Below are 24972 nucleotides of genomic sequence, written 5' to 3' on the forward strand. Positions count from 1 at the left end.
TTTATCACAACATCTAAAAACCACAAATACCTAGGAATAAGTCTAATGGAAGATGTACAATATCTCAACATGGAAAACTAGAAAGTGTTACTGAAATAAAGAAAAGCTAAATAAATGTGTAGACGTACCTTATTTATTGTTTAGAAGTCAAAATGTTGTAAAAAATGCCAACTCTCCCAAACCGATCTGTACATTCAGTGCAATCACAATAAAAATCCCAGCAGATTGTATGTGTGCATGTTTAAAAAAAAATAGAACAAGCTATGCTCAAAGCATAGAAGAAGTGATAGGTATGATAGGTAATCCTGAATTACCTAGAGTGAGAAGCCAATAGGAGCTGTAGAATCTACCAAAGTCAACAATAGACATCCAGTTAAGAAAAATGAGAATCATGGGAATGAGGGAAAAACCAACCCCAGGTAAATATATGACTGTATTATTAGATGGATAACACAGGGGTACTTACACGTAGATGGGTTGAGCTATGACCTGAACCATGCCTTCTGATTAACATTTACTGAGCTAAAACTGTGTTAGTGCTTACATATCCACTATCCACCATCTCCATAACCATCACAACAAACTTATAAGTTGATAATGCAGTCATTGTTATCTCCATTTTTATAAATAAAAAAGCCGTGACTTTGTAACGTTAGATCTCTCTCCAAGGTCATAAATTCAGTGACTGACTGACAAATTTGTTATTCATATCTAATGCTCCCAGTTTGCTCCTCAGGAGGGGTCTGACTGGTGATGCAAAATTACTAAGCATTATAACACATTGCAGTTAGACTAAATAAAGTATGAGGGCTGAAAGACTGTGTCAAGCTAGGGATTATGATTCCCGTACATGAGAATCAAGAAATCAGCACTATGTATCTGATGCAATACAATTTGGGAAGAGGGTATCATTGTAGCAAATATTAGAAAAAAACTAGGGCCAGCCCCGTGGCGCACTCGGGAGAGTGCGGTGCTGGGAGCGCAGCGGCGCTCCCACCGTGGGTTCAGATCCTATATAGGGATGGCCGGTGCACTCACTGGCTGAGCGCTATGCGGGTGACACCAAGCCAAGGGTTGTGATCCCCTTACCGGTCACAAAAAGGACAAAAAAAAAAAGAAAAAAACTAAATAATGAATTAGAAATCACTGAAGGCATGAAACTTGATTAAAATTACAGTTCTTCATACTTTATCAATACAGCCAAAGGTAAGAAATGTAAGTAATAAATGTTCATATTCAATATAAAAAGAAAATTCACCAGCCAGCCATCAAAAAGCACCATGTACAGCTATACAACTGTTTTATTCAGTAGTCTATGTGGCACAATGCAGCTGGTTTCACAGTTGGGCCATTGGCTTTTTGCTGAGCCCTGGTCCAGGATGACTGCAACTCACACTAGCTGGGTTCACAAGTTAAAGGCTGTTTCTTCTTCAATGACAGGACTGCATGTGCAGGTGACGTCAAGCTAATAGCAGAGATGCAGGCCTTACTAAAGATAATCTGGAAAGATTCCAATTGCCCAGACATTAGGAAAGACAATTTTTATAAAAACGCAAGGTGGCCTTGGGGAAGTTCTCAACCAGACATCTGGCAACAAACACCAGCCAGCAGGCCTATAACAGGAGGAAGAAGCCTCTGGGTGCCTCCTGCTGCAACTTAACTGTAAATTTCTGTTAGGACACTAGGTGTACTCTGTGGGTGACAGTGACCTCAGCTGATAACAGATTGCCGAGACGCAGTAAGAAGCAGCTGAGGCAAAAATCCCATTCTAGAGAAGAGTCTTTCCCTGTATGTAAACCTTCTAGACAGTAGGAGGTGAAACTTTTAAATAAGTAATTCAGATATGCTAATGCTAGCATGCAGTAGTGAGGCTCAAACTTTTAAACAGGGCTTGCCCACATAACTATCATTAGGTCCATCACTGCAAAGCCATCTTGCACTCAGGGCACGGTGCAAGCCATCAATCAGCTTAATCTGTATCCATGTGGCTCAAGGATCACCCCCATCGCATGTCCCACTTTGACTCCAGATGGTTTAATTCATAGGAGAAACCTTCACAAGAGGGAAGTTTCTGAATCCTAAGCAATTCCATAGCAAGAAGCAATGGAAACAGTCCCCGGGCACTGGGATTGAAGCGGCCCACTCACGAAGAGAATGTTCACAATAGGATGCTAGGTAGTGCCTCCATTCAGTTCAGTCCCTGGATACTCAAAGGCTAATGGAAGTTTAGAGATATTGAACAGACTGGTTAGGAAAGACAGGCACTTCATAACAAAAAGTACTGATTGGGCTGCTGTTGCAAATTTCTAAATGTTGCAAGAAGGAAATAATGTCCCAAAAGCCACTCTCAAAAAGTGGAGACGATATATACGTAAGTGAATTTTTAGCCCATATTCAGTAAACGCATAGTGCCAAGATTAAACTCATTTCTCCCAAATTAGTTTAAGTTCATAAATCATGAATTCTGGTTCACACCTACTGACGAGTACCCTGGTGAGGCTGAAATCAAGATTTCCTCCACACCCTGCTCCATTCAGATACCATGAGGTCTCTTCTATGGCTTTGGTGACATACACATACTGGATTCTGGAAACATTTTACCAGAACATGATGTCCTCAGAATTAATTGTCAGCTCTGCTTTCCTTTCTGTCGAAGTTCCACCCTCTGGCAAGCTTTCTCTCCTTATAGTGGAAAGAAGAGTCACTAGTCGCTCAGGCCAGCAATTCCATCTCTCAGAATTACTTTCTTCATAGCTTAACAGTATTCTAGAACTTAGTCTCCTCTGCTCCGACAGGCTTGGTTTGGGCTACGTGCTTATCCCTGAACAAGTCACGCTCGGCACAGAGGGACACAATGATCCGGCAGAGCTGAAGTCACATGCTCAGCCATGGAGTAGGGGTGGGGTCAATACCCCCACACCACATAGACCAGAACAAAGAAAGGGTGGTTCCTCAGAAAGAACCAGGGTGCTTTCACTAGGAGACAAGAAAATGAATAAATATGATTAGCCATCCACTTAAAATAATGATTATCTGTTCATAATATTTGGATTAGATTCAATTTAGTCCAAAAATAGTTTTCAGGAGGCAAGGTGCATGCTTCTCATATAATTTTACTTATGTAGCTTAATCAATTGCTAAATTGCAATTTTAATATAACTCATGGTAATGGACAACTTCTACAAAATTGTTCTGCAAAATAATTGGCCTGACTTAAAAATAACATCAAGGGTCATGAAGCTTAATAATAGAAGAATGATTTCAGATTAATGGAAACTAAAAAGACATAACAACTAAGTGCAGCATGTGATTGTAGATGGGATCCAACCTAGACCAAAAACAAATGTTTTTCAGTATAACTGACATTAGCAAGATTATTGGAGAAATTTGAATAAGGTCTGTAGATTAGATACATAATAATACCATAGCAATGTTAATTTCCTGTTTTTGAAAATTGCACTGTAATTGTGTAATAGGATGTCTTTGTTTTCAGGAAATACGCACCAAAGTATTTAGAAGTAATGTGACTGCAACCTACTCTCAAACAGTTGCAAGTATAGAAGATACTTCAAAAGTTCCTGGAAAAATAGAATTAAAAGATAATATGTAACATGTTAGTGTGTGTGTGTGTGCGCATATGTGTGGGTGGGTGAATGAATGGATGATGGATAGATAGAAGATACATTGACATGCTGGTAAATTTTTAACAATTGACTCTCTGGGGTGAAAATAATTCCAGAATTTGTAGCATTTGTTTCCTTAATGTAAATACTCACACCATAGCTGATATAGCTGATTTCAAGCTACCAATGTGAGGTCACTGAATGCAGTGCTGGGAAGAGATGGTCACAATTGACTTTCCTGAGCCATTAAGAACAGTAGGGCTGACCAGTTAGCTCAGTTAGAGTGTGGTGTTGATAATACCAAGCTCAAGGGTTCAATTCCTGTACCGGCCAGCTGCCGAAAAAAAAATTTTTTTTAAAAGAGCAGATGGTTCCATAATTATGTGAGGTAATGCGTATGTTAATTAGCTAGATTTAGTCATTCTACAATGTATATGTACTTCAAAACATCATGTTGTACATGGTGAATACATACAATTTTACCTGTCAACGTAAAAAAAAAAAGATTTTTTAAAAACAGCAGGTTCTAGCACACCACTGTATAAGTCTGTGTACTACTTTTGCAAATCTGGAAGTCTGAGATTATTTCAATATGAAAGTTAAATTTTTTAACATGAATCACCTATATAACAAATCTATTATAAAATTGATTTGTTTTGTTTTTTCTAAAGATTAAGTAGAGCAATTTTTTAAGCTTTAGATCTCATTCTTTTTTTAAGTAACGGTCAATCACAGTTTAACCACAATATCTAAGTTCAACAGTATTTTTCATACTAATAGACAATAAATTGGCCACGGTCTATCATAGAGGAATACAGATAGGATACACATTACTGATCATTTGATCAATTAGGTTATATTACTGAGAAAGCTTCCGTCATGGATTCGACCCACCTGGTACCTGTTTGACATGTGCAAAGAACACACTGTCCTGGTGTCCCATCATCACTATGCCCACCCCATCCTGGCCTGGGCATCAAATTTGTATATCAAAGAGCCAAGGCACAAGGGAGGCAATGACTCAGCAGAATTTGCTACTAATAACCGTCTAAAGCTACATCTAATAGTCAGCTGTGTCCTCTTCAGAGACATCAAGGACAATGTGTTTTTCTGGCCACAGAAAGATATTAAGAACTAATGGCAATTATGTAATTGCTGAAACTCGAGCTTTTGCTGTCTAAATTCTGCTCCTTGTTTTCCTCACATTCTAGTAAAGACTAAAAGCCTGCTAAGCTTAATTCTTTTTATAGTGAAACCTAAAGAGAAGAATAACAAAATGCTGAAGACAAAATTTTGTCAACTTGGCATCATAAACCAGAATTTAAATTTCAGGCAACCCACTAAAATGATGGAATTCTTAGGCCTACTAAGCATTATCAAACTTCTAATATTCTGAACTATGCCTTTGGTGAGGTTGAAGGTTAACTCTTCAAGCACTTGTCAAATTCTTGGATGTTTTATAAAAAACAATAAAATAAATTTTAAAATCCAAAAATCTAATTTATTAGCAACATGTACAGGCATATGAGTCCTACCGCAGTGATTGCTGAATTCTAACATAATATCTAAAGCCAGAATGGATTGAACATTTCAGATGAACACATATTTAACAGTTCCTTTGTTTAAATGAATGAACTCCAAAAATATCACATGGTTGCTTTACACTTGATCCGGTCTGCATGCTGTAGCTCATCTAGAACATTTCTGATGTTCTCAACACAAACTTCTCCCCTGTGATGTTTTTTTGATGCAAGATCCCATACATTTTCAAATTCTTCATCAGAAAGCTTGACACCAATGTTACATAATATCTCTGCAATCTAAAAAATAAAGCATTTAAAGTCAGACCAAGATTTATATGTTTTAAAATTTGTATTTAAAAATATCTTTATAGCTTCTAAGACTATGGACATTTATCCCAAGAAAAGGTTGTGTGTGTGTGTGTTTGTGTGTGTTTATGTGTATTTGTGTATGTGTATGTGTTTGTGTATATATAATCAGAAAATATCAAAATTCCACTAATTTCGGCTAGGGAATCATTATGTTATTATGAATATAATGGTGTTCACCTATTCTACTGAATATATAAAATTACTTTCAATTCTTTGTGTTTCTGGTTATTTTAAAGAAAGGCAGCAAAATTAACTTAAAAAGAGTAAAAGAATTAAAGGTAGAAGACTTGCTAGATTTGATTTGCATCTGAGTCATTTATTGTCATCATGATCTTGCATTGGCCACATAAGCCCCTTAACTATTAGTTTTCTCTTCTTCAAAATGAAAACATTTATAAAACGTATCTAACTGGCATGTTGTAAACCTTAATTATAGTCATGGGTATGCAAGTGCCAGAGAGAAAGTACATATGTGATCAAGTAAACACACTAAAAGCTGAAAACCAGCAAACTTTGGTTACTAATCATCTCTCTGCAGTGATAATTATTAAAAGAGAAGAAGGGATGGAAAAAACATGCTTCTTATGTTCCAGTAAAAAATATAAGAAATGAAAGTAAGAACTAGTAGTGGGAAGAAAGGATAGAATAAGGAAAGGGATAAAGATGTAAAAAAAAAACATTTAAAAAAGAAACTAAATTTAAAAGGAGAAAAGTATTTACTATGAAGCCTACAGAAAAAAAATAAAGAGGGAAATGAAAAGAAAGCTTATACAGTAAACAGGAAAGCCAAAGAAATAGAATACATCTATTAAACAGAATCTCAACAAAAATTAAAAGATTCCCTAGAAATAATGCACCCTTGTGGGAAATTGGCAGTGTAGTCAAATACAAATAAAATTTTGAAATTCAAAAAGGCAGAGCTGCTAGCGACTGCAGCTATACAGCAAAAACATCTCAACATCCCTATGCGTAGCCACTATTTGTCACTACCCAGTGGTAGGTAAAGAATGACCTCACAGAGTGAACTTTAAAAAAAATTTTTTTATTGGTTATAAATATTCATGAGATACAGAACTGATTGTTATCCCTCGTGCCCGAGATGAGGAGGCCAGATTCATACTGGCAGCATGTCCCTTACTACAAATTGCATTTGTACCCTGTGCCCCCCATCCAATTATCCCCACAGAGTGAACTCTTGAAATAGTCCTGAGCATCCCAGACCTCCCCTGCTTCCTTTCCCACTCCTCAGGAGGCATTCCTCCACTGGTTCAGCATTCTATCAGCAGTGTATTTACTAGCCTATACTTTTACTGAAACCCACCCATTCTCAGGTTAACATTGTTACTCCAACCAAGACTTTGAATCTTACTTTTCATTTAGAATTGGGTGGTAAAGGACGACTTCCTAGTTAAAGGAATTTTTAGGCATCATGAAACAAGCAGGAAATTTTTGTTTCTTTTGGCAACCCTGAAGTTCTATTTCACAGACGCTTTAGAGTGATTGATGGAATTAAAAACATAGTCTGTGTGTCTCTTCTTTGATCCCCAGGGAGGATCCTGGGTTCCTCCTTTGGGGCCGAGTCTGTAGGCATCATCCTCTGAGCTTCTCCTTCCTCTCTCCCCTACCTTAGCAGGAATGAATTGCTGAAATGAATCTGTCATTAATTAAGTTATTATTCAGTAAGTTTTCAAGTGGTCAGCCCTTCATCTAAAGTCCCAGAGAGCATCATAAGTTTCTTCCTATCATTTCTAGCTCTGGATGTGAAGGTTCTGAAGAAGCAGTTGCTCCCTGGATTAGACCCTGCTTTCCGTGGGTACAGATGTAGATGGGCTGCTCTAACCGAGCACTGCTATCATTGGCAGTGCCCTCAGCACCCCACTAGCTATTCTGACCTAGCTGGTTGCTCCCACTTTATAACCCATCTACGAAGGGATCACCTGGGATACAGGACAATGTTTCCTGAATCAAAACAAACAAACAAAACAAGATACGTGGCCTGACATATGGTATGGCCATGGGACAAACTATTTTAAACCAATGCTTGTCATGAATAATCTGAGACATGTGACAGCAGTGGACAAGAAGCGTGGCAGGGTGGCCCTCCTCGTGCTTGCTCGTTGGTTCTGGAGGCCCAAGGCCATATGGATTCTCACTCACACAAGGAAGATATTGTTCCTTTTTTTCCTTTCTCAAGTGAGAGTAGTATTGAATGTTTTAGAAAAATATTTTTCTTTTTAATACTTTGGGCCATAGTGGATACAGGACATAAGTAAAATGCTTCTGGTCACAGAGTAATGTCTACTTCGAGAATTGTACCAGAGTGTCACAATCAAGTTGGACATTCATCAAGAATCCTGTATTTGGGGATCCTGTAGACCTCTGTAATATAAAAGCTCAAGTTTTGAAAAATCTAAAATAGTAGTCATTGATAAGTAAACATTTCCATCTTTGTGTGTTTATATAAGGTTGAAGTGACTTTTGAAATAATATGCTATACCTCTTCTTTTGATCTGGTCTTGAAGAAGTCTCTTTCAGACACTCCTTTCTGGGCGAAGATGGTAGGATGTAATAATGAATAAGCATTGCCTTCTTCACCATAACTAGTTCTATCACTGATGCGACGAATTCGGGGGGCAGGAATATCAGATCGGATGGTTGGAACGCCATAGATAGGATAACCTAGGTCATAGATAAGGGAGAAAAACAGACATTCTAAGACAAAGCTGTATAATGCAGTACCCACCAGCCACATGTGGCTACTGAGCACTTGAATTGTGGCTCGTCTGAATTGTAACATGCTGTAAGTGTAAAATCCAAAGATTTAAGTACAAAAAAAGTAAAATATTAAGTAATTATATATCAATTGTCGAAATGATAACATTTTGGATATATATACACTATTAAATTTAATTTCACCTGTTTTTTTAATGTACTAGAAAATTCTTAAATGCATAGATGACTTTGATTATATTTCCACTGGAGAGCACCATTCTAAAGCGAGTAGCAAGATTTTATCACACTAGAATGTGTGGCATGTCTAAAAAATCCTGAAAAATATGTAAATCCTGAACCATGTCCTTAGTCCAAGGAATTGATCTCGACTTGATATGGAGATATGATTGTTATGGGTTGAATTGTATTTTCCCAAAACTCGTGTGTTGAAGTACTAACTCCCAATACATCAGAGTGTAAAATATGGTCATTTCAGATTCAATGAATTAAGTAGAAATCATACTAGAGTACAGTGGGCCCCTAATCCAATATGACCAAAGTCCTTATAAAAAGGGGAAATTTGAACACAGACATTCACACGGGCAGAATGCCATGTAAAGATGAAGGCAGAGATAGGGAATGCCAAATATTACCAGCAAACCATCAGAATCTAGAGGAGAAGCATGGACAGATTCTCCTTCACGACCTGCAGGAGGAACCACCCCTGCCAACACCTTGATCTCAGACTTCAAGCCTCCAGAACTGTGAGACAGTAAAATAAAATTTTGTCTGCAGTACTTTGTTACAGCAGCCCTAGCAAACTAATGCATGGGGAATGAATATGTAGAAAAATGTTTTGTAAAAGCTCTTTAAGTATTTGAAGACAGATACTTATTGAGCTAAGAATCATATGGTTTAAAATTCTGCTAATACTTGGGGAAGTCTGAATTACTACATTGTGTGACATTCAATGTTCTGATCTATGATGGTTTCAATTCACTAATATATAAAGAATCATTTTACTTGGGTCATCATTAGGAATAATTCAGTTCAGCCAACATTTATAAGTGAGACCCCCTAGGTGCTTAGAACACAGAATTAAATGAAAGGTCTAAGGCTCTGAGACACTTACAGTCTAATGTAGAGAGAGGCCGAGGACAATGCAAGGACAGACAAAAGACACTTCACCTCCATGTTCACTGATCCTTTTAAAACTTGACAAATAATGTGACATACTCACAAACAGAAGGAACTGATCCTACAACTGCATTGATCTCAGAAGAAGTTGTCTTATAGTTGTCAGAAACTTTATCGCTTGGTCTCAGAAGTGTCCGGAGAGTCTTTTCCGAGCTCCCTGGTTCTTTTAAGACAATATCTTCGGGCTTTATCAGGAGAGTTGGTTCAGATTCCTCAACATTAGCTTCAGTAGGTTTTCTACCTTTAAGAAAAAAAGGAAAGGAAAAAAAGTACAGAAAGACTGTACTATTGGCTGCTTGTTGCTCTGCAACAAGATGAGTTCTCCCATTTAGCCTCTTCTTGCTAGTGGAAACTGAGCTGGCTCAACCCTCCGTCGCTAATGCCAACACCCCACTGCAGAATAGAAAGCTCAGGCCAATGTCATATACCAGGAAATCCAAGCATGTCCTAAATTTCCTTTTGCCACTTTATTCTGGAATAAAGCTTTCAAAAGCTGAGAGACCAAATGTAAATGTTATTTTATTTCATCTATTTTTAATTGGAAATCCAAGCATGTCCTAAATTTCCTTTTGCCACTTTATTCTGGAATAAAGCTTTCAAAAACTGAGAGACCAAATGTAAATGTTATTTTATTTCATCTATTTTTAATCAACTTTGGTTGATTCACATGGGAAATGAGGATGCAGAGCATGTACTGATTGTTAAGGAAGGATGGCAGTAGCTGGAACATCTTATCACTCAGTCCTTCCTGTAGTCTATCAAGCAGACCTTAAATCCATTCAGAGATGATGGTAAAAATCTGAGGCTGTTTTTCTTTTCTCTCTCTACTTTTTTTTTTTTTTTTTTTGGCAGGGGATCCTGGCTGCTATAAGGGAGCTTTGGCCCCCCCCACAGAAATTTCCCTGACAGGGAAAAACTCCCAAGAGAAGCCATAAATGATTAAGTAGTATTCGGGTTATTACTGCCCAGGATTGAATTTACAATGCTGATAGAGGTGATCCCCTGATGTAATTGGCCCAATGAATTCTAGACAAATTCTTTCTTAAAATTTATTTTACTAGTACACATTTGTAGGGTACAGCGTATTGTTTCAACACATGCATATATTGCACAATGATCCACTTAGGACAGATAACATAGAATTCTAGATAAATTCTTGCAGTCATACCCAAAGCCCTGGAAAACTTCCCTAACCCTTATTTTAAAACAGAATGAGAACTTAAACTATATTACCTTGACAATGGAGATGTGAATGCCCTGGGTTAAGGTAGACTTCTTTATAAAATTCTCTGTTGCAAGCCCAAGTTGACCAAAAATGTGAACCCCACCTCTCTAGCTGAAAAGCAATGTGGGGTGTGGCTATTGAATCAATAGGTCCTCAAAACTGAAATAGATGCTGTGAATAATGATGATTTTGCTGCCTAATATAGGGCTTTGTATGGGCAGAAAACATTGGTGGTCTGTTTCATTAAGCTGCAAGCTATCACCATACCACTCAAAACTCAAAGTAAATGTTTCTTACTTTCTGGAAGAGCCTCTCTCTCCCTCTACATCCTTGATTCCTCCCTGCCCCCTACTCTGACCTCAACCGCTTTAAGGAGGAAGATGATTAGGAGTGGGATCAAGGTCTCCCTGTTCCCAAGGGGGGTCAAAGGCCACATGCATCTGTCTAAGTATGCTGTGGAACTTCAGGGGGGTGGGGACTCAAATTTTTATGGCTTTGGATACAGTGTAAGAAAATTTGCAAATTCTAGGTAGTTAATGAGGCCATCATTATCCACATCACAGTAGTCAAATAGCTGGTCCAGGAGCTTCTCATCTAAATGCAAGTTGGCCTGGTCACAAGCTTCCTGCAGCTCAGCTTTATCTATCACCCCATCTCCCTTCTGTTAGATATGAAGCAAAAAAATATGAAATGAGCATTATCTTCAAAAGCAGAGTAGCCAACATCTGTTATTTACTTGAAGAAAAAGGAAATAGCTCTATCACATAAATTCAAAAAATTTGTCTCAATTTTCACATAAGAGGAGTCAAGTATTAAGTGACACTGACATTGACTCTCATTGTGTCAACCTAATACGCATACATGGTAATTTCAAACCCTGGCTGGCACAGGGTGTGGCTCAGAATCTTTAAGGGTCACTCTACTTTAATCATTTTCTTTAAATTTGCTGTTTACACTGCAGTAGAGCAGGTATAACCATGATATGCACGTGACATTTCATTTGACCAGTGTTGTGTTTTTAACACCTTCTGTGTTTCAACTGGGCAGTAAGTGGTCCTTCATATCACTGCCTTTTAATGAGAAGAAACTGGGCAGGTTGCTGCAGGCCAAGTTCAGAGAGGCAGATTCAAAGACAGTTGCCTGGTTTTGGTAACACTCCTATGGGCAGGATGGGCATGCTACCAATCTGGTGATCAGCCCCATTGTAACAGTTAGCACTAAGATTCACCCTGGTAGGGCAGGAGGGGGAAAGTCTCACCTCCCTTCAGGCAACAGTTAAAGACAGAAATACCAACACTGGATGTGAAGGGAGGGAAACTTATGAGGGCTGTAAGCAGAAACTTTGGTTGATTCACATGGGAAATGAGGATGCAGAGCATGTACTGATTGTTAAGGAAGGATGGCAGTAGCTGGAACATCTTATCACTCAGTCCTTCCTGTAGTCTATCAAGCAGACCTTAAATCCATTCAGAGATGATGGTAAAAATCTGAGGCTGTTTTTCTTTTCTCTCTCTATTTTTTTTTTTTTTTTTTTTGGCAGTGGATCCTGGCTGCTATAAGGGAGCTTTGGCCCCCCTCACAGAAATTTCCCTGACAGGGAAAAACTCCCAAGAGAAGCCATAAATGATTAAGTAGTATTCGGGTTATTACTGCCCAGGATTGAATTTACAATGCTGATAGAGGTGATCCCCTGATGTAATTGGCCCAATGAATTCTAGACAAATTCTTTCTTAAAATTTATTTTACTAGTACACATTTGTAGGGTACAGCGTATTGTTTCAACACATGCATATATTGCACAATGATCCACTTAGGACAGATAACATAGAATTCTAGATAAATTCTTGCAGTCATACCCAAAGCCCTGGAAAACTTCCCTAACCCTTATTTTAAAACAGAATGAGAACTTAAACTATATTACCTTGACAATGGAGATGTGAATGCCCTGGGTTAAGGTAGACTTCTTTATAAAATTCTCTGTTGCAAGCCCAAGTTGACCAAAAATGTGAACCCCACCTCTCTAGCTGAAAAGCAATGTGGGGTGTGGCTATTGAATCAATAGGTCCTCAAAACTGAAATAGATGCTGTGAATAATGATGATTTTGCTGCCTAATATAGGGCTTTGTATGGGCAGAAAACATTGGTGGTCTGTTTCATTAAGCTGCAAGCTATCACCATACCACTCAAAACTCAAAGTAAATGTTTCTTACTTTCTGGAAGAGCCTCTCTCTCCCTCTACATCCTTGATTCCTCCCTGCCCCCTACTCTGACCTCAACCGCTTTAAGGAGGAAGATGATTAGGAGTGGGATCAAGGTCTCCCTGTTCCCAAGGGGGGTCAAAGGCCACATGCATCTGTCTAAGTATGCTGTGGAACTTCAGGGGGGTGGGGACTCAAATTTTTATGGCTTTGGATACAGTGCCAAAGTCACCATTATAATCAGTCCTGCAGGAGGAAAAGGGGGGATGTCTGGATTCAGCTAGTGGGGTTTGGGCAGGGTTTGCAGGGAAGAACAAAAGCTCTTATTGCTGTATCTTCCACAGCTGAATGTGCAATTGATTTTGATGCTTTCCATGCCTGTATTGTTGAATACTCATAAGTGCCAGAAGGGATTATCCTGATTAAGAGAAGCCATATGTAGAGAATTGCTAGTTCCTTCAGGGCCTCAAAAAGCCCTAATGGCCCCTCTTACCTGCAAGTCTCTATGACTGGCGATTTTGCCAGAGTGTCTGGAAAAGAGAGGCAATCTCCACTTGGAGGTACAGCTTGAGGTTTAGGACTCACTGCCTCCCTAACACGGTTACCAGGTAGACACCTTTTGAAAAGCAGCTCATAGCCTGTTGCTGAGCTCTTGTTGAAAGTGGACACTTAGCCCATGGAGGCCTTGTGACTCTCCAGCCTGATAATCATTTTAAGGTGGGCCAACTTGGACTCAATGACTCACAAGATGGGAAGGACCCAACAAGCTTCATTTGTCAATAGGAAATGATATATTCGAGAATGCAGTCAGCCTGACCCCAGTAACATTTCAGCTTTACATCAAAATGGGTAGCAATACTTCAGGGAAAAATTCTACTCCCCACTCTGCCACATAAAGCAAAGCCGCTGGCTCAAGTGGACCCTCAAATCACAGAGGCTCCGCTAAATGCCTGGGCCTTGTTCACTGATTATTTGGCTAAGCTGAAACCTGGTAGTCTTCCCTGGGATATTGTGGCTTTCAAATTCAATGCAAGATGTGAAGAAACAAAAATAGATGTTGTCACTTTCTCAGTGACCAGAAGTAAAGGCCATTCTTATGGCTCTGGCCAAGGCTCCCCTTGATAAACTCTCCTGTTATATTTTTACTAAATGTTGAGCTGCTGCCAATGGTCTATCTGTTTGGTTTGCCACTTGAAAAACTACAGATTAGTGGATTAAAGATACCCATTTTTAGGTTTGCAAGCTATGGAAACAAATCATGGCTGCTGATTGAGTCACCTGGGTAATTAATGTAGCTCTCCACAATAAGGGTCTATTCTCTGATGGGAGTTATTGGAATCAAGCCACTAATCAAACCTGAACCATCCAGATTGCCACCATTGCCATCAGACATGGCAACACACCCACCATTATACACAGGGCACAAAGTAAAGGCTCTGTTTCTAATGCAGAGGCTACCACTGCATGCCAAACTTGTGACTCCTGCCAAAAGCTGGTCCATCTGCCTCATGATGAAGGAGGACACACCACACACAGGGATTGTCCCATGCTTCAGGAAGATGGACTACATTGAAGCTGTGACCCTCCCTCAAAGATACTGGTGGTGCCTCACCAATCTGACACTTTTTCAAGTTATGGAATTGCTATTCCAGTCTAATTAGCTGGCTCCAATCACAACAGTATGGCCCATGAAATTAATCTGAGTCATGTGTTTTGCTTTCTGGACCATTTTCAGTCTGACTCCTCAAGTGAACACAAATTACTGAGTTCTACACATGCTTAATTAGACAATTAAAAGAAAAAATCATCAGCTAACCTGCATTTCTAAGAACATCCGTCATAATAGTCAACATAGTCTATGACAGCTAAGATCCAAAATACCCGGCTGCAACTCCAAGTTTATCACAGCATTTGGCCCTCACACTACTATTAAATGTTTACCAACTGGTGTTTGATGGAAGGAAGCCCTGATTTGTAGCAGTTGTTACTTTCCATGTTACTTTCTCATCATGGTCAATTTCTAGCAATCATTATGATGTCAACTGGTCTGTGAGCTACCTGAAAATTTAACAGCATGCTCTCTCAAGCCATCTCTAGCATACCACTGCTACTCTAATTAATGGTTAACTCCTCCTCTAGATTTTAAGTTCCTTAAGTGGAAGGTCTACACATTATCTTAAATAATGCTTGATATATTATGAGTTTTCAATAAATAATACAATTAATTTTATAAGCCAAGAAGATTCATTTAGGAAATCATAGGTTTTATTTATTTATTTTTATTAGGTTTTTATTAGGTTTTATTTATTTATTTTTTATTAAATTAAATCTGGGCATCCAACAATATAAGATTCAAATAATCAAAAATTATCCTACAGCTGTACTAGACCCACATTTTATTACCTTCTTGGAAAAAAAGCTCCTTAAGGACACTGAACACTACATTCAGAGGTATATCAGCATTAAATAATTCTCAGTAATTTCTTCCCTACTTAATCTAATTTTATCATAAGGAGTGTGCCTGGTGGTTTACCCAGATAATCAACAGCTATTAATATGATCATCTTTCGTATAGTTACATTTAAAATGAAAAATTTTTAAAAACAGAACACTATGTTTCACATCACTACTATGTAAATTTCCCCAATTTCATCTTTGCATGATACCTAGATTTGAGTAAAGTTTTAAATGTGCTTATTTTAGCTTTCATATTTTATAAAATGAAAAATTTTTAAAAACAGAACACTATGTTTCACATCACTACTATGTAAATTTCCCCCAATTTCATCTTTGCATGATACCTAGATTTGAGTAAAGTTTTAAATGTGCTTATTTTAGCTTTCATATTTTAATTCTGAAGAATCGTTTTGAAATTATCTGTAAATAACAAGTGGTCTCTATTAAAAGACAGTCAAATGTTTACCTTTTCTTTAAATACACTTTATGGGAAACATAGCTGAGTACTGGTTTGTAGGTATTTGAAAATACTGGTTTGTAGGTATTGTACTAATTATGTAAGACCCCTACATAATTTAAACAAGATATTTAACCAACTTTTTATTCACTACTGCACAGGTATGCAGACCCCTAACTAAAATAAATAAATAAATAAAGTGACTCGGCTTACTATGAATTAACTGGAGAGTGATCAAGATTTCTTTTAAGTTTTTTTTAAATATAAAAAAAGGGAACTGTAACTTTTCCAAAACTGTACTCAACATTGAAGGAGAGATAAGAGCATTCCTCTTTTCGGCAATGCTCAAGGTCCTAGGCAGGAGCTGAGGGCAGCCATCCCCTCTGCCAGTAAGCAGGCAAGAGAGCAATGCCCAAGGACCTAGGCAGGAGATGAGGGCAGCACCCTTCACTGGAAGGAGGCAAGAGAGCATGCCAAACACACCATTTTCACACAAGTGGCCCACCACGGTCACTGGCACAGCCATGGCTGCCACAAAAGAGGCTCCCCCCTCACAGCAGTAGCCACAGCCACTGTGCATGCAGCCCACCAAATACTGGACTGCACTGACACAAGGAGGGTCACCAGTAGAGACTGGAAAAAGAAGAGGACATCTTTCTCCTCAAAGCCCACTCCAGAGTGGTAGAAGAAGCAACTGCTCTACCAGATGACCAGACATCAACATAGAGATACAAGAAATACTAAAATCCAAGAAAATATGACACCACCAAAAGAATACAGTAATTCTCAAATACCAGACCCTATAGAGCAGGAAGCCCTTAAAAGGACTGAAAAGGAATTCCAAGCAACAATCATAAGGAAACCCACTGAGATATGAGAAGACTCAGATAACATAATGAAACAAGAAAAATAATCCAGGATATGAAGGAGGAAATCTACAAAGAGATTAATACCTTAAAAAAGAATGGCAGCAGAAGTCATGGAACTGAAAGCTTCCAGTCAACAAAATAAAAAACACAACTGAGAGCTTAAGCAGCAGGCTAGAAGAGCAGAAGAAAGAATTTCTTATCTTGAAGATACTCTTTTTGAAGAAACCCAGCGAGACCAAAAAAAGGAAAAACGAATTTTATTTTTTATTTTATTCTTTTAATCGGTAAGGGGATCGCAACCAGTGAGTGCACTGGCCATCCTTATATGGATCCGAACTGGCAGCCTCGGCACTACCAGTGCCACACTCTCCCGAGTGAGCCATGGGGCCGGCCCAAAAAAGAATTTTAAAAAATGAAGAAAATCTAACAGAGCTAGCAGACAACCTTAAGTGCACAAACATTTGAATCACGGGTATTTTAGAAGGGAAAGAGAAAGAAAAGGCATGGAAAATCTATTCAACAAAATAATAATGGAAAACTTCCCAGGTATAGGGAGAGACACAAACCTTCAGATCCAGGAAGCTCAAAGATCCCCAATTAGATTCAACCAAAAAAGATCCTCTCCAAGACACATTATAGTCAAATTGGCAAAGCTCGAAAACAAAGAGAGAATCTTAAAAGAATCAAGAGAAAAGTATCAAGTCACCCATAAGGGAGCTCCTATCAGACTAACAGCAGACTTCTCAACAGAAACTCTACAGGCCAGAAGAAAATTGGATGATATATTCAAAATACTAAAAGAAACAAACTGCCAGCCAGGAATACTATACCCAGCAAGGCTATCCTTCAGAAATGAAGGAAAAATATTGTATTTTCCAGACAAACAAAAACTGTGGGAGTTCACCACTGCATGACCTACAAGAAATCGTCAAGGAAGTCCTGCATCTGGAATTGTAAAAATGATAATCATTACCACTAATACATAAGAAAGAACAAAACCCACTGGTAGAACAAAAATGCAAATGAGCAAGACAAAGAAACTAAATCTTACTACTACAAATAACTATAATGACAATATAACAATTCCCCTTTATTTCTGATTTTGATAATTTCGGTCTTCTCTCTTTTTCTTGGTCAATCTAGATAAAGGTTTGCAAATTTGTTGATCTCTTTAAAGAATCAACTTTTGGTTTTGTTTTTAATTCCCTATTTCATATATTGCTGTTGTAATCTTTGTTATTTCCTACTTATATTTGCTTTTGGTTTAGTGTGCTCTTCTTTTTCTATTTTCTTAAGGTAGACGTTTACATTACTGATTTGAGATTTTTGTTATTTCTAATACAGGTGTTTATAAGTATAAATTTTCCTCTAGGCACTGCATGAGCCCTGCATCCTAAAATTTTGATATGTTGCACTTTGATTTTTATCTCAAAGTACTCTCTATTTCCCTGTGATTTTTCTTTTTACCCATTTTCTATATTGGAGAGTGTCATTAATTTCCACACATTTGTGAATTTTCTAAATTTCCTTCTGTTATTATGGTCAGAGAACATACTTTTGATTATTTTCTATGATCTAAGTCTTTTTAAATGTATTAAGACTTGTTTTGTGGCCAAAAATAAAATAAAATAATTTTTTTAAAAAAAGAATGTTCATTTTCCTTTTGAGGTAAATTAAAATTATTCTGCTTTTTTTTCTCTCCTATCAAGATTGCAATACACTGCATCACCTCGGGTTTATTTGTTACCTTATATTTGTTCATATTAGATTCATTCTAAAATGCTTTTGGGACTTTCCAGAAAAATAGGTACGATTAGGGCAAAAACAAGTGAGAAAATCAGGGCAAAGAGAAAATAAGGAGAAGAATAAAAATAAGATAAGATAAAACCTGAAATAAAAAATCACATGAAATGTATGTTACGAAATGATGTTCACAAACTAAATGTGTTTTGTTGAATTGGCTCTGAGTTTTCTGGCAGCCAATGCAAAAAGTTATGCACAATCAATACAAAACTCACGCTATCCATGAGATATAAACAAACCAGATACTTAAATGAAGGAGTTATTTCCCTCAGTAAGACAGGGTTTTCTTGTAACATATGCCACGTTTCAAGAGCAGTTTTTTATAGTGCTCCTTAATGTAAGCTAAAAGCAGTGCAGCTTGCTAAAAGCAATTCTGTGATGGCCCAAAATGATGTGATGTAATTATGTAGCCCTAGATTTGTCTGGCTTTATCAAAGGATAAAATTTAGAGTAGCTTGAAACTCTCAAAACTGAAACCACATACTGCTCCCTGGGGGAAAGACATTCTAAGCTTGACATGGACATGGATGTAGCTTGAAGGTACTGTGTATACATATTCAGACTTAGGTATAGATTGTTGAGTCTTCCCCAGGGATCCACAGTGTTGCCCCCTCTCCCTTGTGCCCAGCACACTGGAGTTTAATAATCCACAATAGTGGCTGTCAAACTTGAATGTGCATCAGAATCATCTAGAGTGCTTGTTGAAGTTGCAGAGCTCCATCTCAGAGTTCCTAATTCAGTAGACCTGCAGTGGGCCTTAGAATGTGCATTTCTGACAAGTTCCCAAGTAAGGCTGATGGTGGTAGGGGAACCACACTTTGACAATCACTAATCTACACCAGGGGTCAGCAAACTTCTCGCTAAGGGCCAAATAGTAAATATTTTAGGTTTTGCAGGCCATACCGTCTCTGTTGCTACTACTCAACTCTGCATTTGTAGTGCAAAAACAGCCACAGCCAATACTTAAAACAACACAGGCACAGTTGTTTTCAAGTTAAACTTTACTTACGCAAACAAGTGGTAGGCTGCATTTGGCCTACAGGCCATAGTTTGCTAATCCGTGACATAAACCAACCTGCTGGGATCTGTATGTCCATACATATACCAAAAAAGCTTCGCCCTACTACCGACCTTGTCATAATGCCTGAAGGCTGCCAGCAAAGTGTCAAAGTTTTGGTAATTAACTTTCTTCAAGTGATGTCGAACTGCTGCAATCAGGGCTCGCTGTCTATCCTTGCCTCGAAGGTATTCACCTGGAAGTCTATTATGGATAAGATCACCAACTCCTATTGAAAAGGGAAAAAAGTCTTTTATATGAATTTATAGTCTGTCACTATTATTTTCACCTTAACAAAAAGAGAGAGAGAAATAGCAATCTCTGTGAATAAAATAAAAACCTCACATCTAACTCTGCCACTATTATACAGCACATTAGAAAATCCTTGTGTATAAAAAGTACATAAAATAACTGATAAAAATTAATATTTGTTTTATGTCATTTCTCTGCTCAAGAAAAAAAATTTTTTTAAGTAAATTTTGTGGGGGCATCATCAGCCCCACTCAGTTGGCAAGCCCTTTCCTAAGACAGTGAAGTCCTTACTCAACTACCTTTTGAGAGACGTATGTTGAGGATCTGAAATGCTGAGGATCTGAAACTGGATGGGGGCCACTCAGTGTGGCTCCAAATTCACTAAACGTCTGGGAGCCCTTGTAAAATTAGACTCTAATTCCCTACTCCCACCTAATGAGTTTCCAGTTGTCCTTTAGTATACCAAGTTCCCATTCCTCAGCCCTGCTTCTCCCTATACCACCACTGGCACTAGAATCCTGCCCCATCCACAGCTCCATTAGCTAAGACCCCTGACCCACACCCTCAACTAGAGTTGACCATGCTGCTTCAGATGTGGTGGCTTGGTGGATGTCACCAGAGGAGACCTTCTGCTTCTGTTCATTTTCTCCTGGCCTACACCCTGCCGGCTTCCTGCCAGAACTCTCAGCTTTCTTGGAGCAAGGTCCTGCTGCAATTGGCTGTGATACTCGGGATGGGTTAATTTAAATTGCAACATTGGTAGCAGCTCAAGGCAACTAATATTTATCCCTATTCTGTGTAAGGCATAATCAAGGGTACGCTCTGTCAACGGTCTGTTTTAATCGGTACTCACAGCACCTGTAAGTTGCTTATTTCTTATAAAATCAGGAGCTAATCAGGCACATGCTGATAAAAGTATTGTTTCAAAGGATAGATCCTGAGTATGGTGAGAATCCCACAAGTAATGCTGGTTCCAAGGACAGGGCAAGTGCCTCGGACCAAGGCCGTCTGAAATGGGGTCAGCTACCATCAGACCATCCTAAAGTGGGAAGACACAAGAGAGGCTCTGGGAGTGGAACTCAAGACTGCTAAGGATAATTTTTTTTTTTCCTAAAAAAAGACCAGTAAGGGGATCTTAACCCTTGACTTGGTGTTGTCAGCACCACACTCTCCCAAGTGAGCAAGGGGATGGCCCTGCTAGGGATAATTTTTACAAATAAGCATGGCCTCTTTTCATCCTCCACACCCCTTCCTCAGATATAAACCCTTCGGGAGGCTATTTGTGTAATAAAGGTCTTCTTCTATGAGGTGACTCTTGGTTGAGTATTTCTTTATTTTCAGAGGCCTTCCTTCTTCATTAACATCCAAAGATCATCACTTGAATGGTTATTTTTCAACTCTATCATTTTCCCACCACTACCCCACCAGGTTTAACTGGCTGGTGGGTGAGACCTATGCTGATAATTTCTTCTGGCTTGGCTCTGAAAGAATACTTATGAAGCTGGTGTCAAGTCACTTGCAATGACTCAAGAGCCATTTCTAAAGAGCTGAAATCGGGAATACAAGAGTTCTGGCCGTAAGAGAGAGGACTATGACTTAGCTACCACACCATGGCAGTCAGAAAAGCTGAGCGGGCTCCTCAACTGTACTCTGCCTGCAACCAGTTCCCACGATGCATCACTGTTCATCTGCGCTGGATTCTCCTTTACTTTGCCTCTGCCCTGGTATATTGTGGGAACTAGGCACAGGCCATGCATTCGTCCTCGAGGCATATTAACATAATCGGTATTTCCAGACCATAGGGATGAGGCATTCCTTGTGCAGCTGCTTTTATTTTCCTCAGTAAGGGCAAGAGAGAAATTCAGGCCCAGTATTTCCCTGGAATCAATCAAACCCTGGAGCTTTCCACAGAATAGATGCCATTAGTTGACCCCGATCATAGTTACAAAAGGCCAGAACCCAGAGAAGAGTTAATCTGCATCCATCCATGAGGTTTAAAAAAAGTTCAGAAAGGACTAATAGTCACTTTTCACAGCTACACTATACAGCACCAAGGCTGCTCCTTGTTCTTCCATATTTTTAAAACTATTGTCAGTGACCTTTTTCTTTTATAAGACTTTTCATTTATGATTCAACGTAAAAAGATAACGTCAGTCAACCATCAAGAAATTTGTTAATGTTGCCAAATTGTCAAAATGATAACAGGCGTGTTGAATTCACCCATTCATGCTACAAATATTGGTGAAAGATTTACCATGTGCTGGACCCCGAGGATCAAACACACAGCAAGACAGAGCATCCACCAGCCTGAAGCTCGCCCTCAAGTAGGCAGTTTACCATGATTACCTTCCTGTTTTTCAGGCTAATTGATGGGTTTCCTAATCATCCCTTACCACCTCCTAAAGACAGTAAGAGTCTTTAAGAAGGACAAGCACCCATTAAACCTATAATATCTCATCTAAAACAGAACCAAGATACAATTTCCTAATGTGGTGATTAATGGTCCCCAAAACACTGTCTTGCATACGCACATGACTATTTTATTTGTCAGTGAGTGGACTTTAGCTAAAACATTTTCAGTAGTGGTTCTTAAACTTAGTGTTCATAAGAACCTACTGAATCAGAATATCTGGGCATGGGTCCCAGGAACCTGAATATTTAATAAACTCCCTGGATGACTTTAATGCAGACAGTATACAGCCCATGTTTTGAAAACCAGTAATACACAGCTTAATCCTGATAAACTGTAGCATATTTTTCCCCCCTTTGGATATCTGCTGTTTAGATTGCTTAGAAATAAAGACAAAATCCTAGTAAGTTTCTTCTGTCACGTTACGGATTTATTGATGTATTGGCTGGCTGGCTGGTGGGGAGATAATAGTTCTTAATTATGTGGTTTTAAAGTAGAAGGCTTTCTCAAATTTGAATGTGTTTACAATTCTGGGAATACTGTTAAAACACAGTTTCTAATTCAGTAGTTCTGGAGTGGGGCCTGAGACTCTGCATTTCTAAAAAGCAGCAGAGGATGTCAATACTGCCAGTCTGCAAGGGCCTAGGACAATATCTGAATTCATTAAAAAGCTGCTTCAATCCCATCGCCGGTCCCCAGTCCGGGTACGGGGGCAACACTGAGGGTTGCGATCCGTTGCCGGACACGGAAAAAAAAAAAAAAAAAAAAAAAAAAAAAAAAAAAAAAGCTGCTTCATTTCACTTTGGCTTATTTAATGCAGGTCATACTTATATTCTAAATAAAATTCAAAGCCTTAACTACATTAAGGTATTCATTACAAAAGCTTTAAACTGTACCTATTTCAAATACAATAAGAAAAATAATTTTTTTTCTCGTGTTTCATATTTTTCTCATTAGCATTACTACCAACATTTTAAGCCTTTAAAATTAGAAGTTTTGAAAGAAGGAGATGGTGAACTTAACTGCATAACTTTGTAAGGATTTTGTTGTTTGTTTTTTAAGGAGAAAGTTTGTATATTTACCATACTCGTCAGGACGGAGACAAGCTCCAAATGTGTGGTCTGGGGGAACATTCATTGTTTCTTCAATGCTATCAAATAAAACAAATCCTTTAGTTAAAATATCCACCCCACGGCATCCCAGGAATTTAAAATATGTTTGCCATATGTTCTCAGTAGCCTATATTTTCTCCTGTAGCCAAACTACGGAGATCAAACAAAAGTTCCCCAACAGATCTTTTGTCTGATCTTCCACTTGCATTAACAATGGCTGAATGCTTTCACTGCCTTTCAGTAGCCCAGTTTAAAAAAACAAAATAAAATACATTCAAAGCAAAATTACCAAACTATAAATAGAAAGCAAGACAGATAGAGACAGGGAAGACAGAGAAGATGTTAACACAGTAAGTTAAATTTCTGATATTCCAGAAATAAAGCTTTGTGCAAAATTCTCCCTCCCTCTTCTCTAAATGCCCTCTCCATCTTGGAGAACTCATCACCTCCCTGGAACCCCAAGTTCTATAGCTGATAACAGAGTTCTGCTGATTAACAATAAAAGAATGATTTTCTTATTTAATAGACAGAATCAATACAACACGAATGAACATTTACCAGAAGAGTACTTTTTTAATTTGAAGCAAGAACACTACCAATTTGAAGTTAATCATTAACTCACGGATCTAAAACTCTTCCAAGTTTATGTTGAAACTTTTCTTTGAAATCATCAACTCTCTTGGATACAATCTTAGCTCCTCTTTTCCTGCAAAATTAGAAAATTATCAGGTATTTCTAATAACTCAAGTCTTCTTGGCTGCCAAATATACTTGTGGTAAGAAATACCATAGTATTATTAGGACTTCAAAGAACAAATCTACTTTCAAGAGAAATTCTATGCTAAAAAGAAAGCTTTGTGTATTCATTTTTCTATCATTTGTACTCTATAATAAAAACAAATTTTGATTAAAGAATAAAGCAAACAAATTTTAAAAAGACGTTTTATAAATAAAAACAAAGTTTTAATATCATTATTATAAGTGCAACTCCTAAAACTGCTAATAGAAAATTAAGCATCAGGGCTGGCTGGTTAGCTCAGTTGGTTAGAGCACCAGCCTGTAACACCAAGGTCAAGGGTTCGGATCCCCTTAGCGGCCAGCTGCCAAAAAAAAAAAAGAAAAGAAAAGAAAATTAACCATCAAATAAATAAATAACCAAATGATATAAACAGATAACTCACACCTAGTAAGCAAATATATGGAGTAATTATAATATTCTCTAGTAATAAAATAAATGTAAAATAAAAGAATAATAAAGTGCCACTTCTAACCTAGTAAACAAATATATACATTTTGAGAGAGAGAATATCTAAGGTTGACAAAAAGTATGGTAAAACACTTGTACATTGCTAGTGCAAATTCCTATTTTCCTTTGGGAAATAATTGGGTAATATGAATCCAAAAGCATAAAAATGTTCATGCCCTTTTAAGCACATCTAAGAACCAATAATAAGTAGATAATGCACATAACAATTAAAAATGTGCAAATGTTATATGTATAAAAATGTTTAAAAGGGACTGCCTGGTTAGCTTAGTCGATCAGAGTTCAGCCTTATAACACCGAGGTCATAGGTTTGGATCCCCATACTGGCCAGCAACCAAAAAAAAAAACAAGTTTATATCTTCACTGACTATACTAGAAAAAAGAATCAAAATGTTCAGTCATGGAGGGTGATTAAATTATGTCACATTAACAAGTATACACTCTG

The 24972-nt window shown here is 38.1% G+C and overlaps 1 protein-coding gene across 1 annotated transcript in view; it reads right to left on the minus strand.

Moving 5' to 3' along the window:
• Positions 1-5102: 5102 nt before the first annotated feature.
• Positions 5103-24972, minus strand: part of EFHB (EF-hand domain family, member B) — a 48945-nt gene continuing 29075 nt past the window's right edge. The window contains exons 7-14 of the mRNA XM_008583852.1: positions 23887-23970; positions 23235-23302; positions 19565-19719; positions 11153-11310; positions 10249-10286; positions 9468-9674; positions 8013-8194; positions 5103-5443 (exon numbers count right to left, since the gene is read on the minus strand). Of these exons, the coding sequence (XP_008582074.1) occupies positions 5270-5443; positions 8013-8194; positions 9468-9674; positions 10249-10286; positions 11153-11310; positions 19565-19719; positions 23235-23302; positions 23887-23970 (1066 nt within the window). The 3' untranslated portion in view covers positions 5103-5269. The remainder of the gene's footprint in view (positions 5444-8012; positions 8195-9467; positions 9675-10248; positions 10287-11152; positions 11311-19564; positions 19720-23234; positions 23303-23886; positions 23971-24972) is intronic.

The sequence above is a fragment of the Galeopterus variegatus genome, unplaced genomic scaffold (assembly GCF_000696425.1).
Source record: "Galeopterus variegatus unplaced genomic scaffold, G_variegatus-3.0.2 Scaffold3066, whole genome shotgun sequence".
Taxonomy (NCBI): domain Eukaryota; kingdom Metazoa; phylum Chordata; class Mammalia; order Dermoptera; family Cynocephalidae; genus Galeopterus; species Galeopterus variegatus.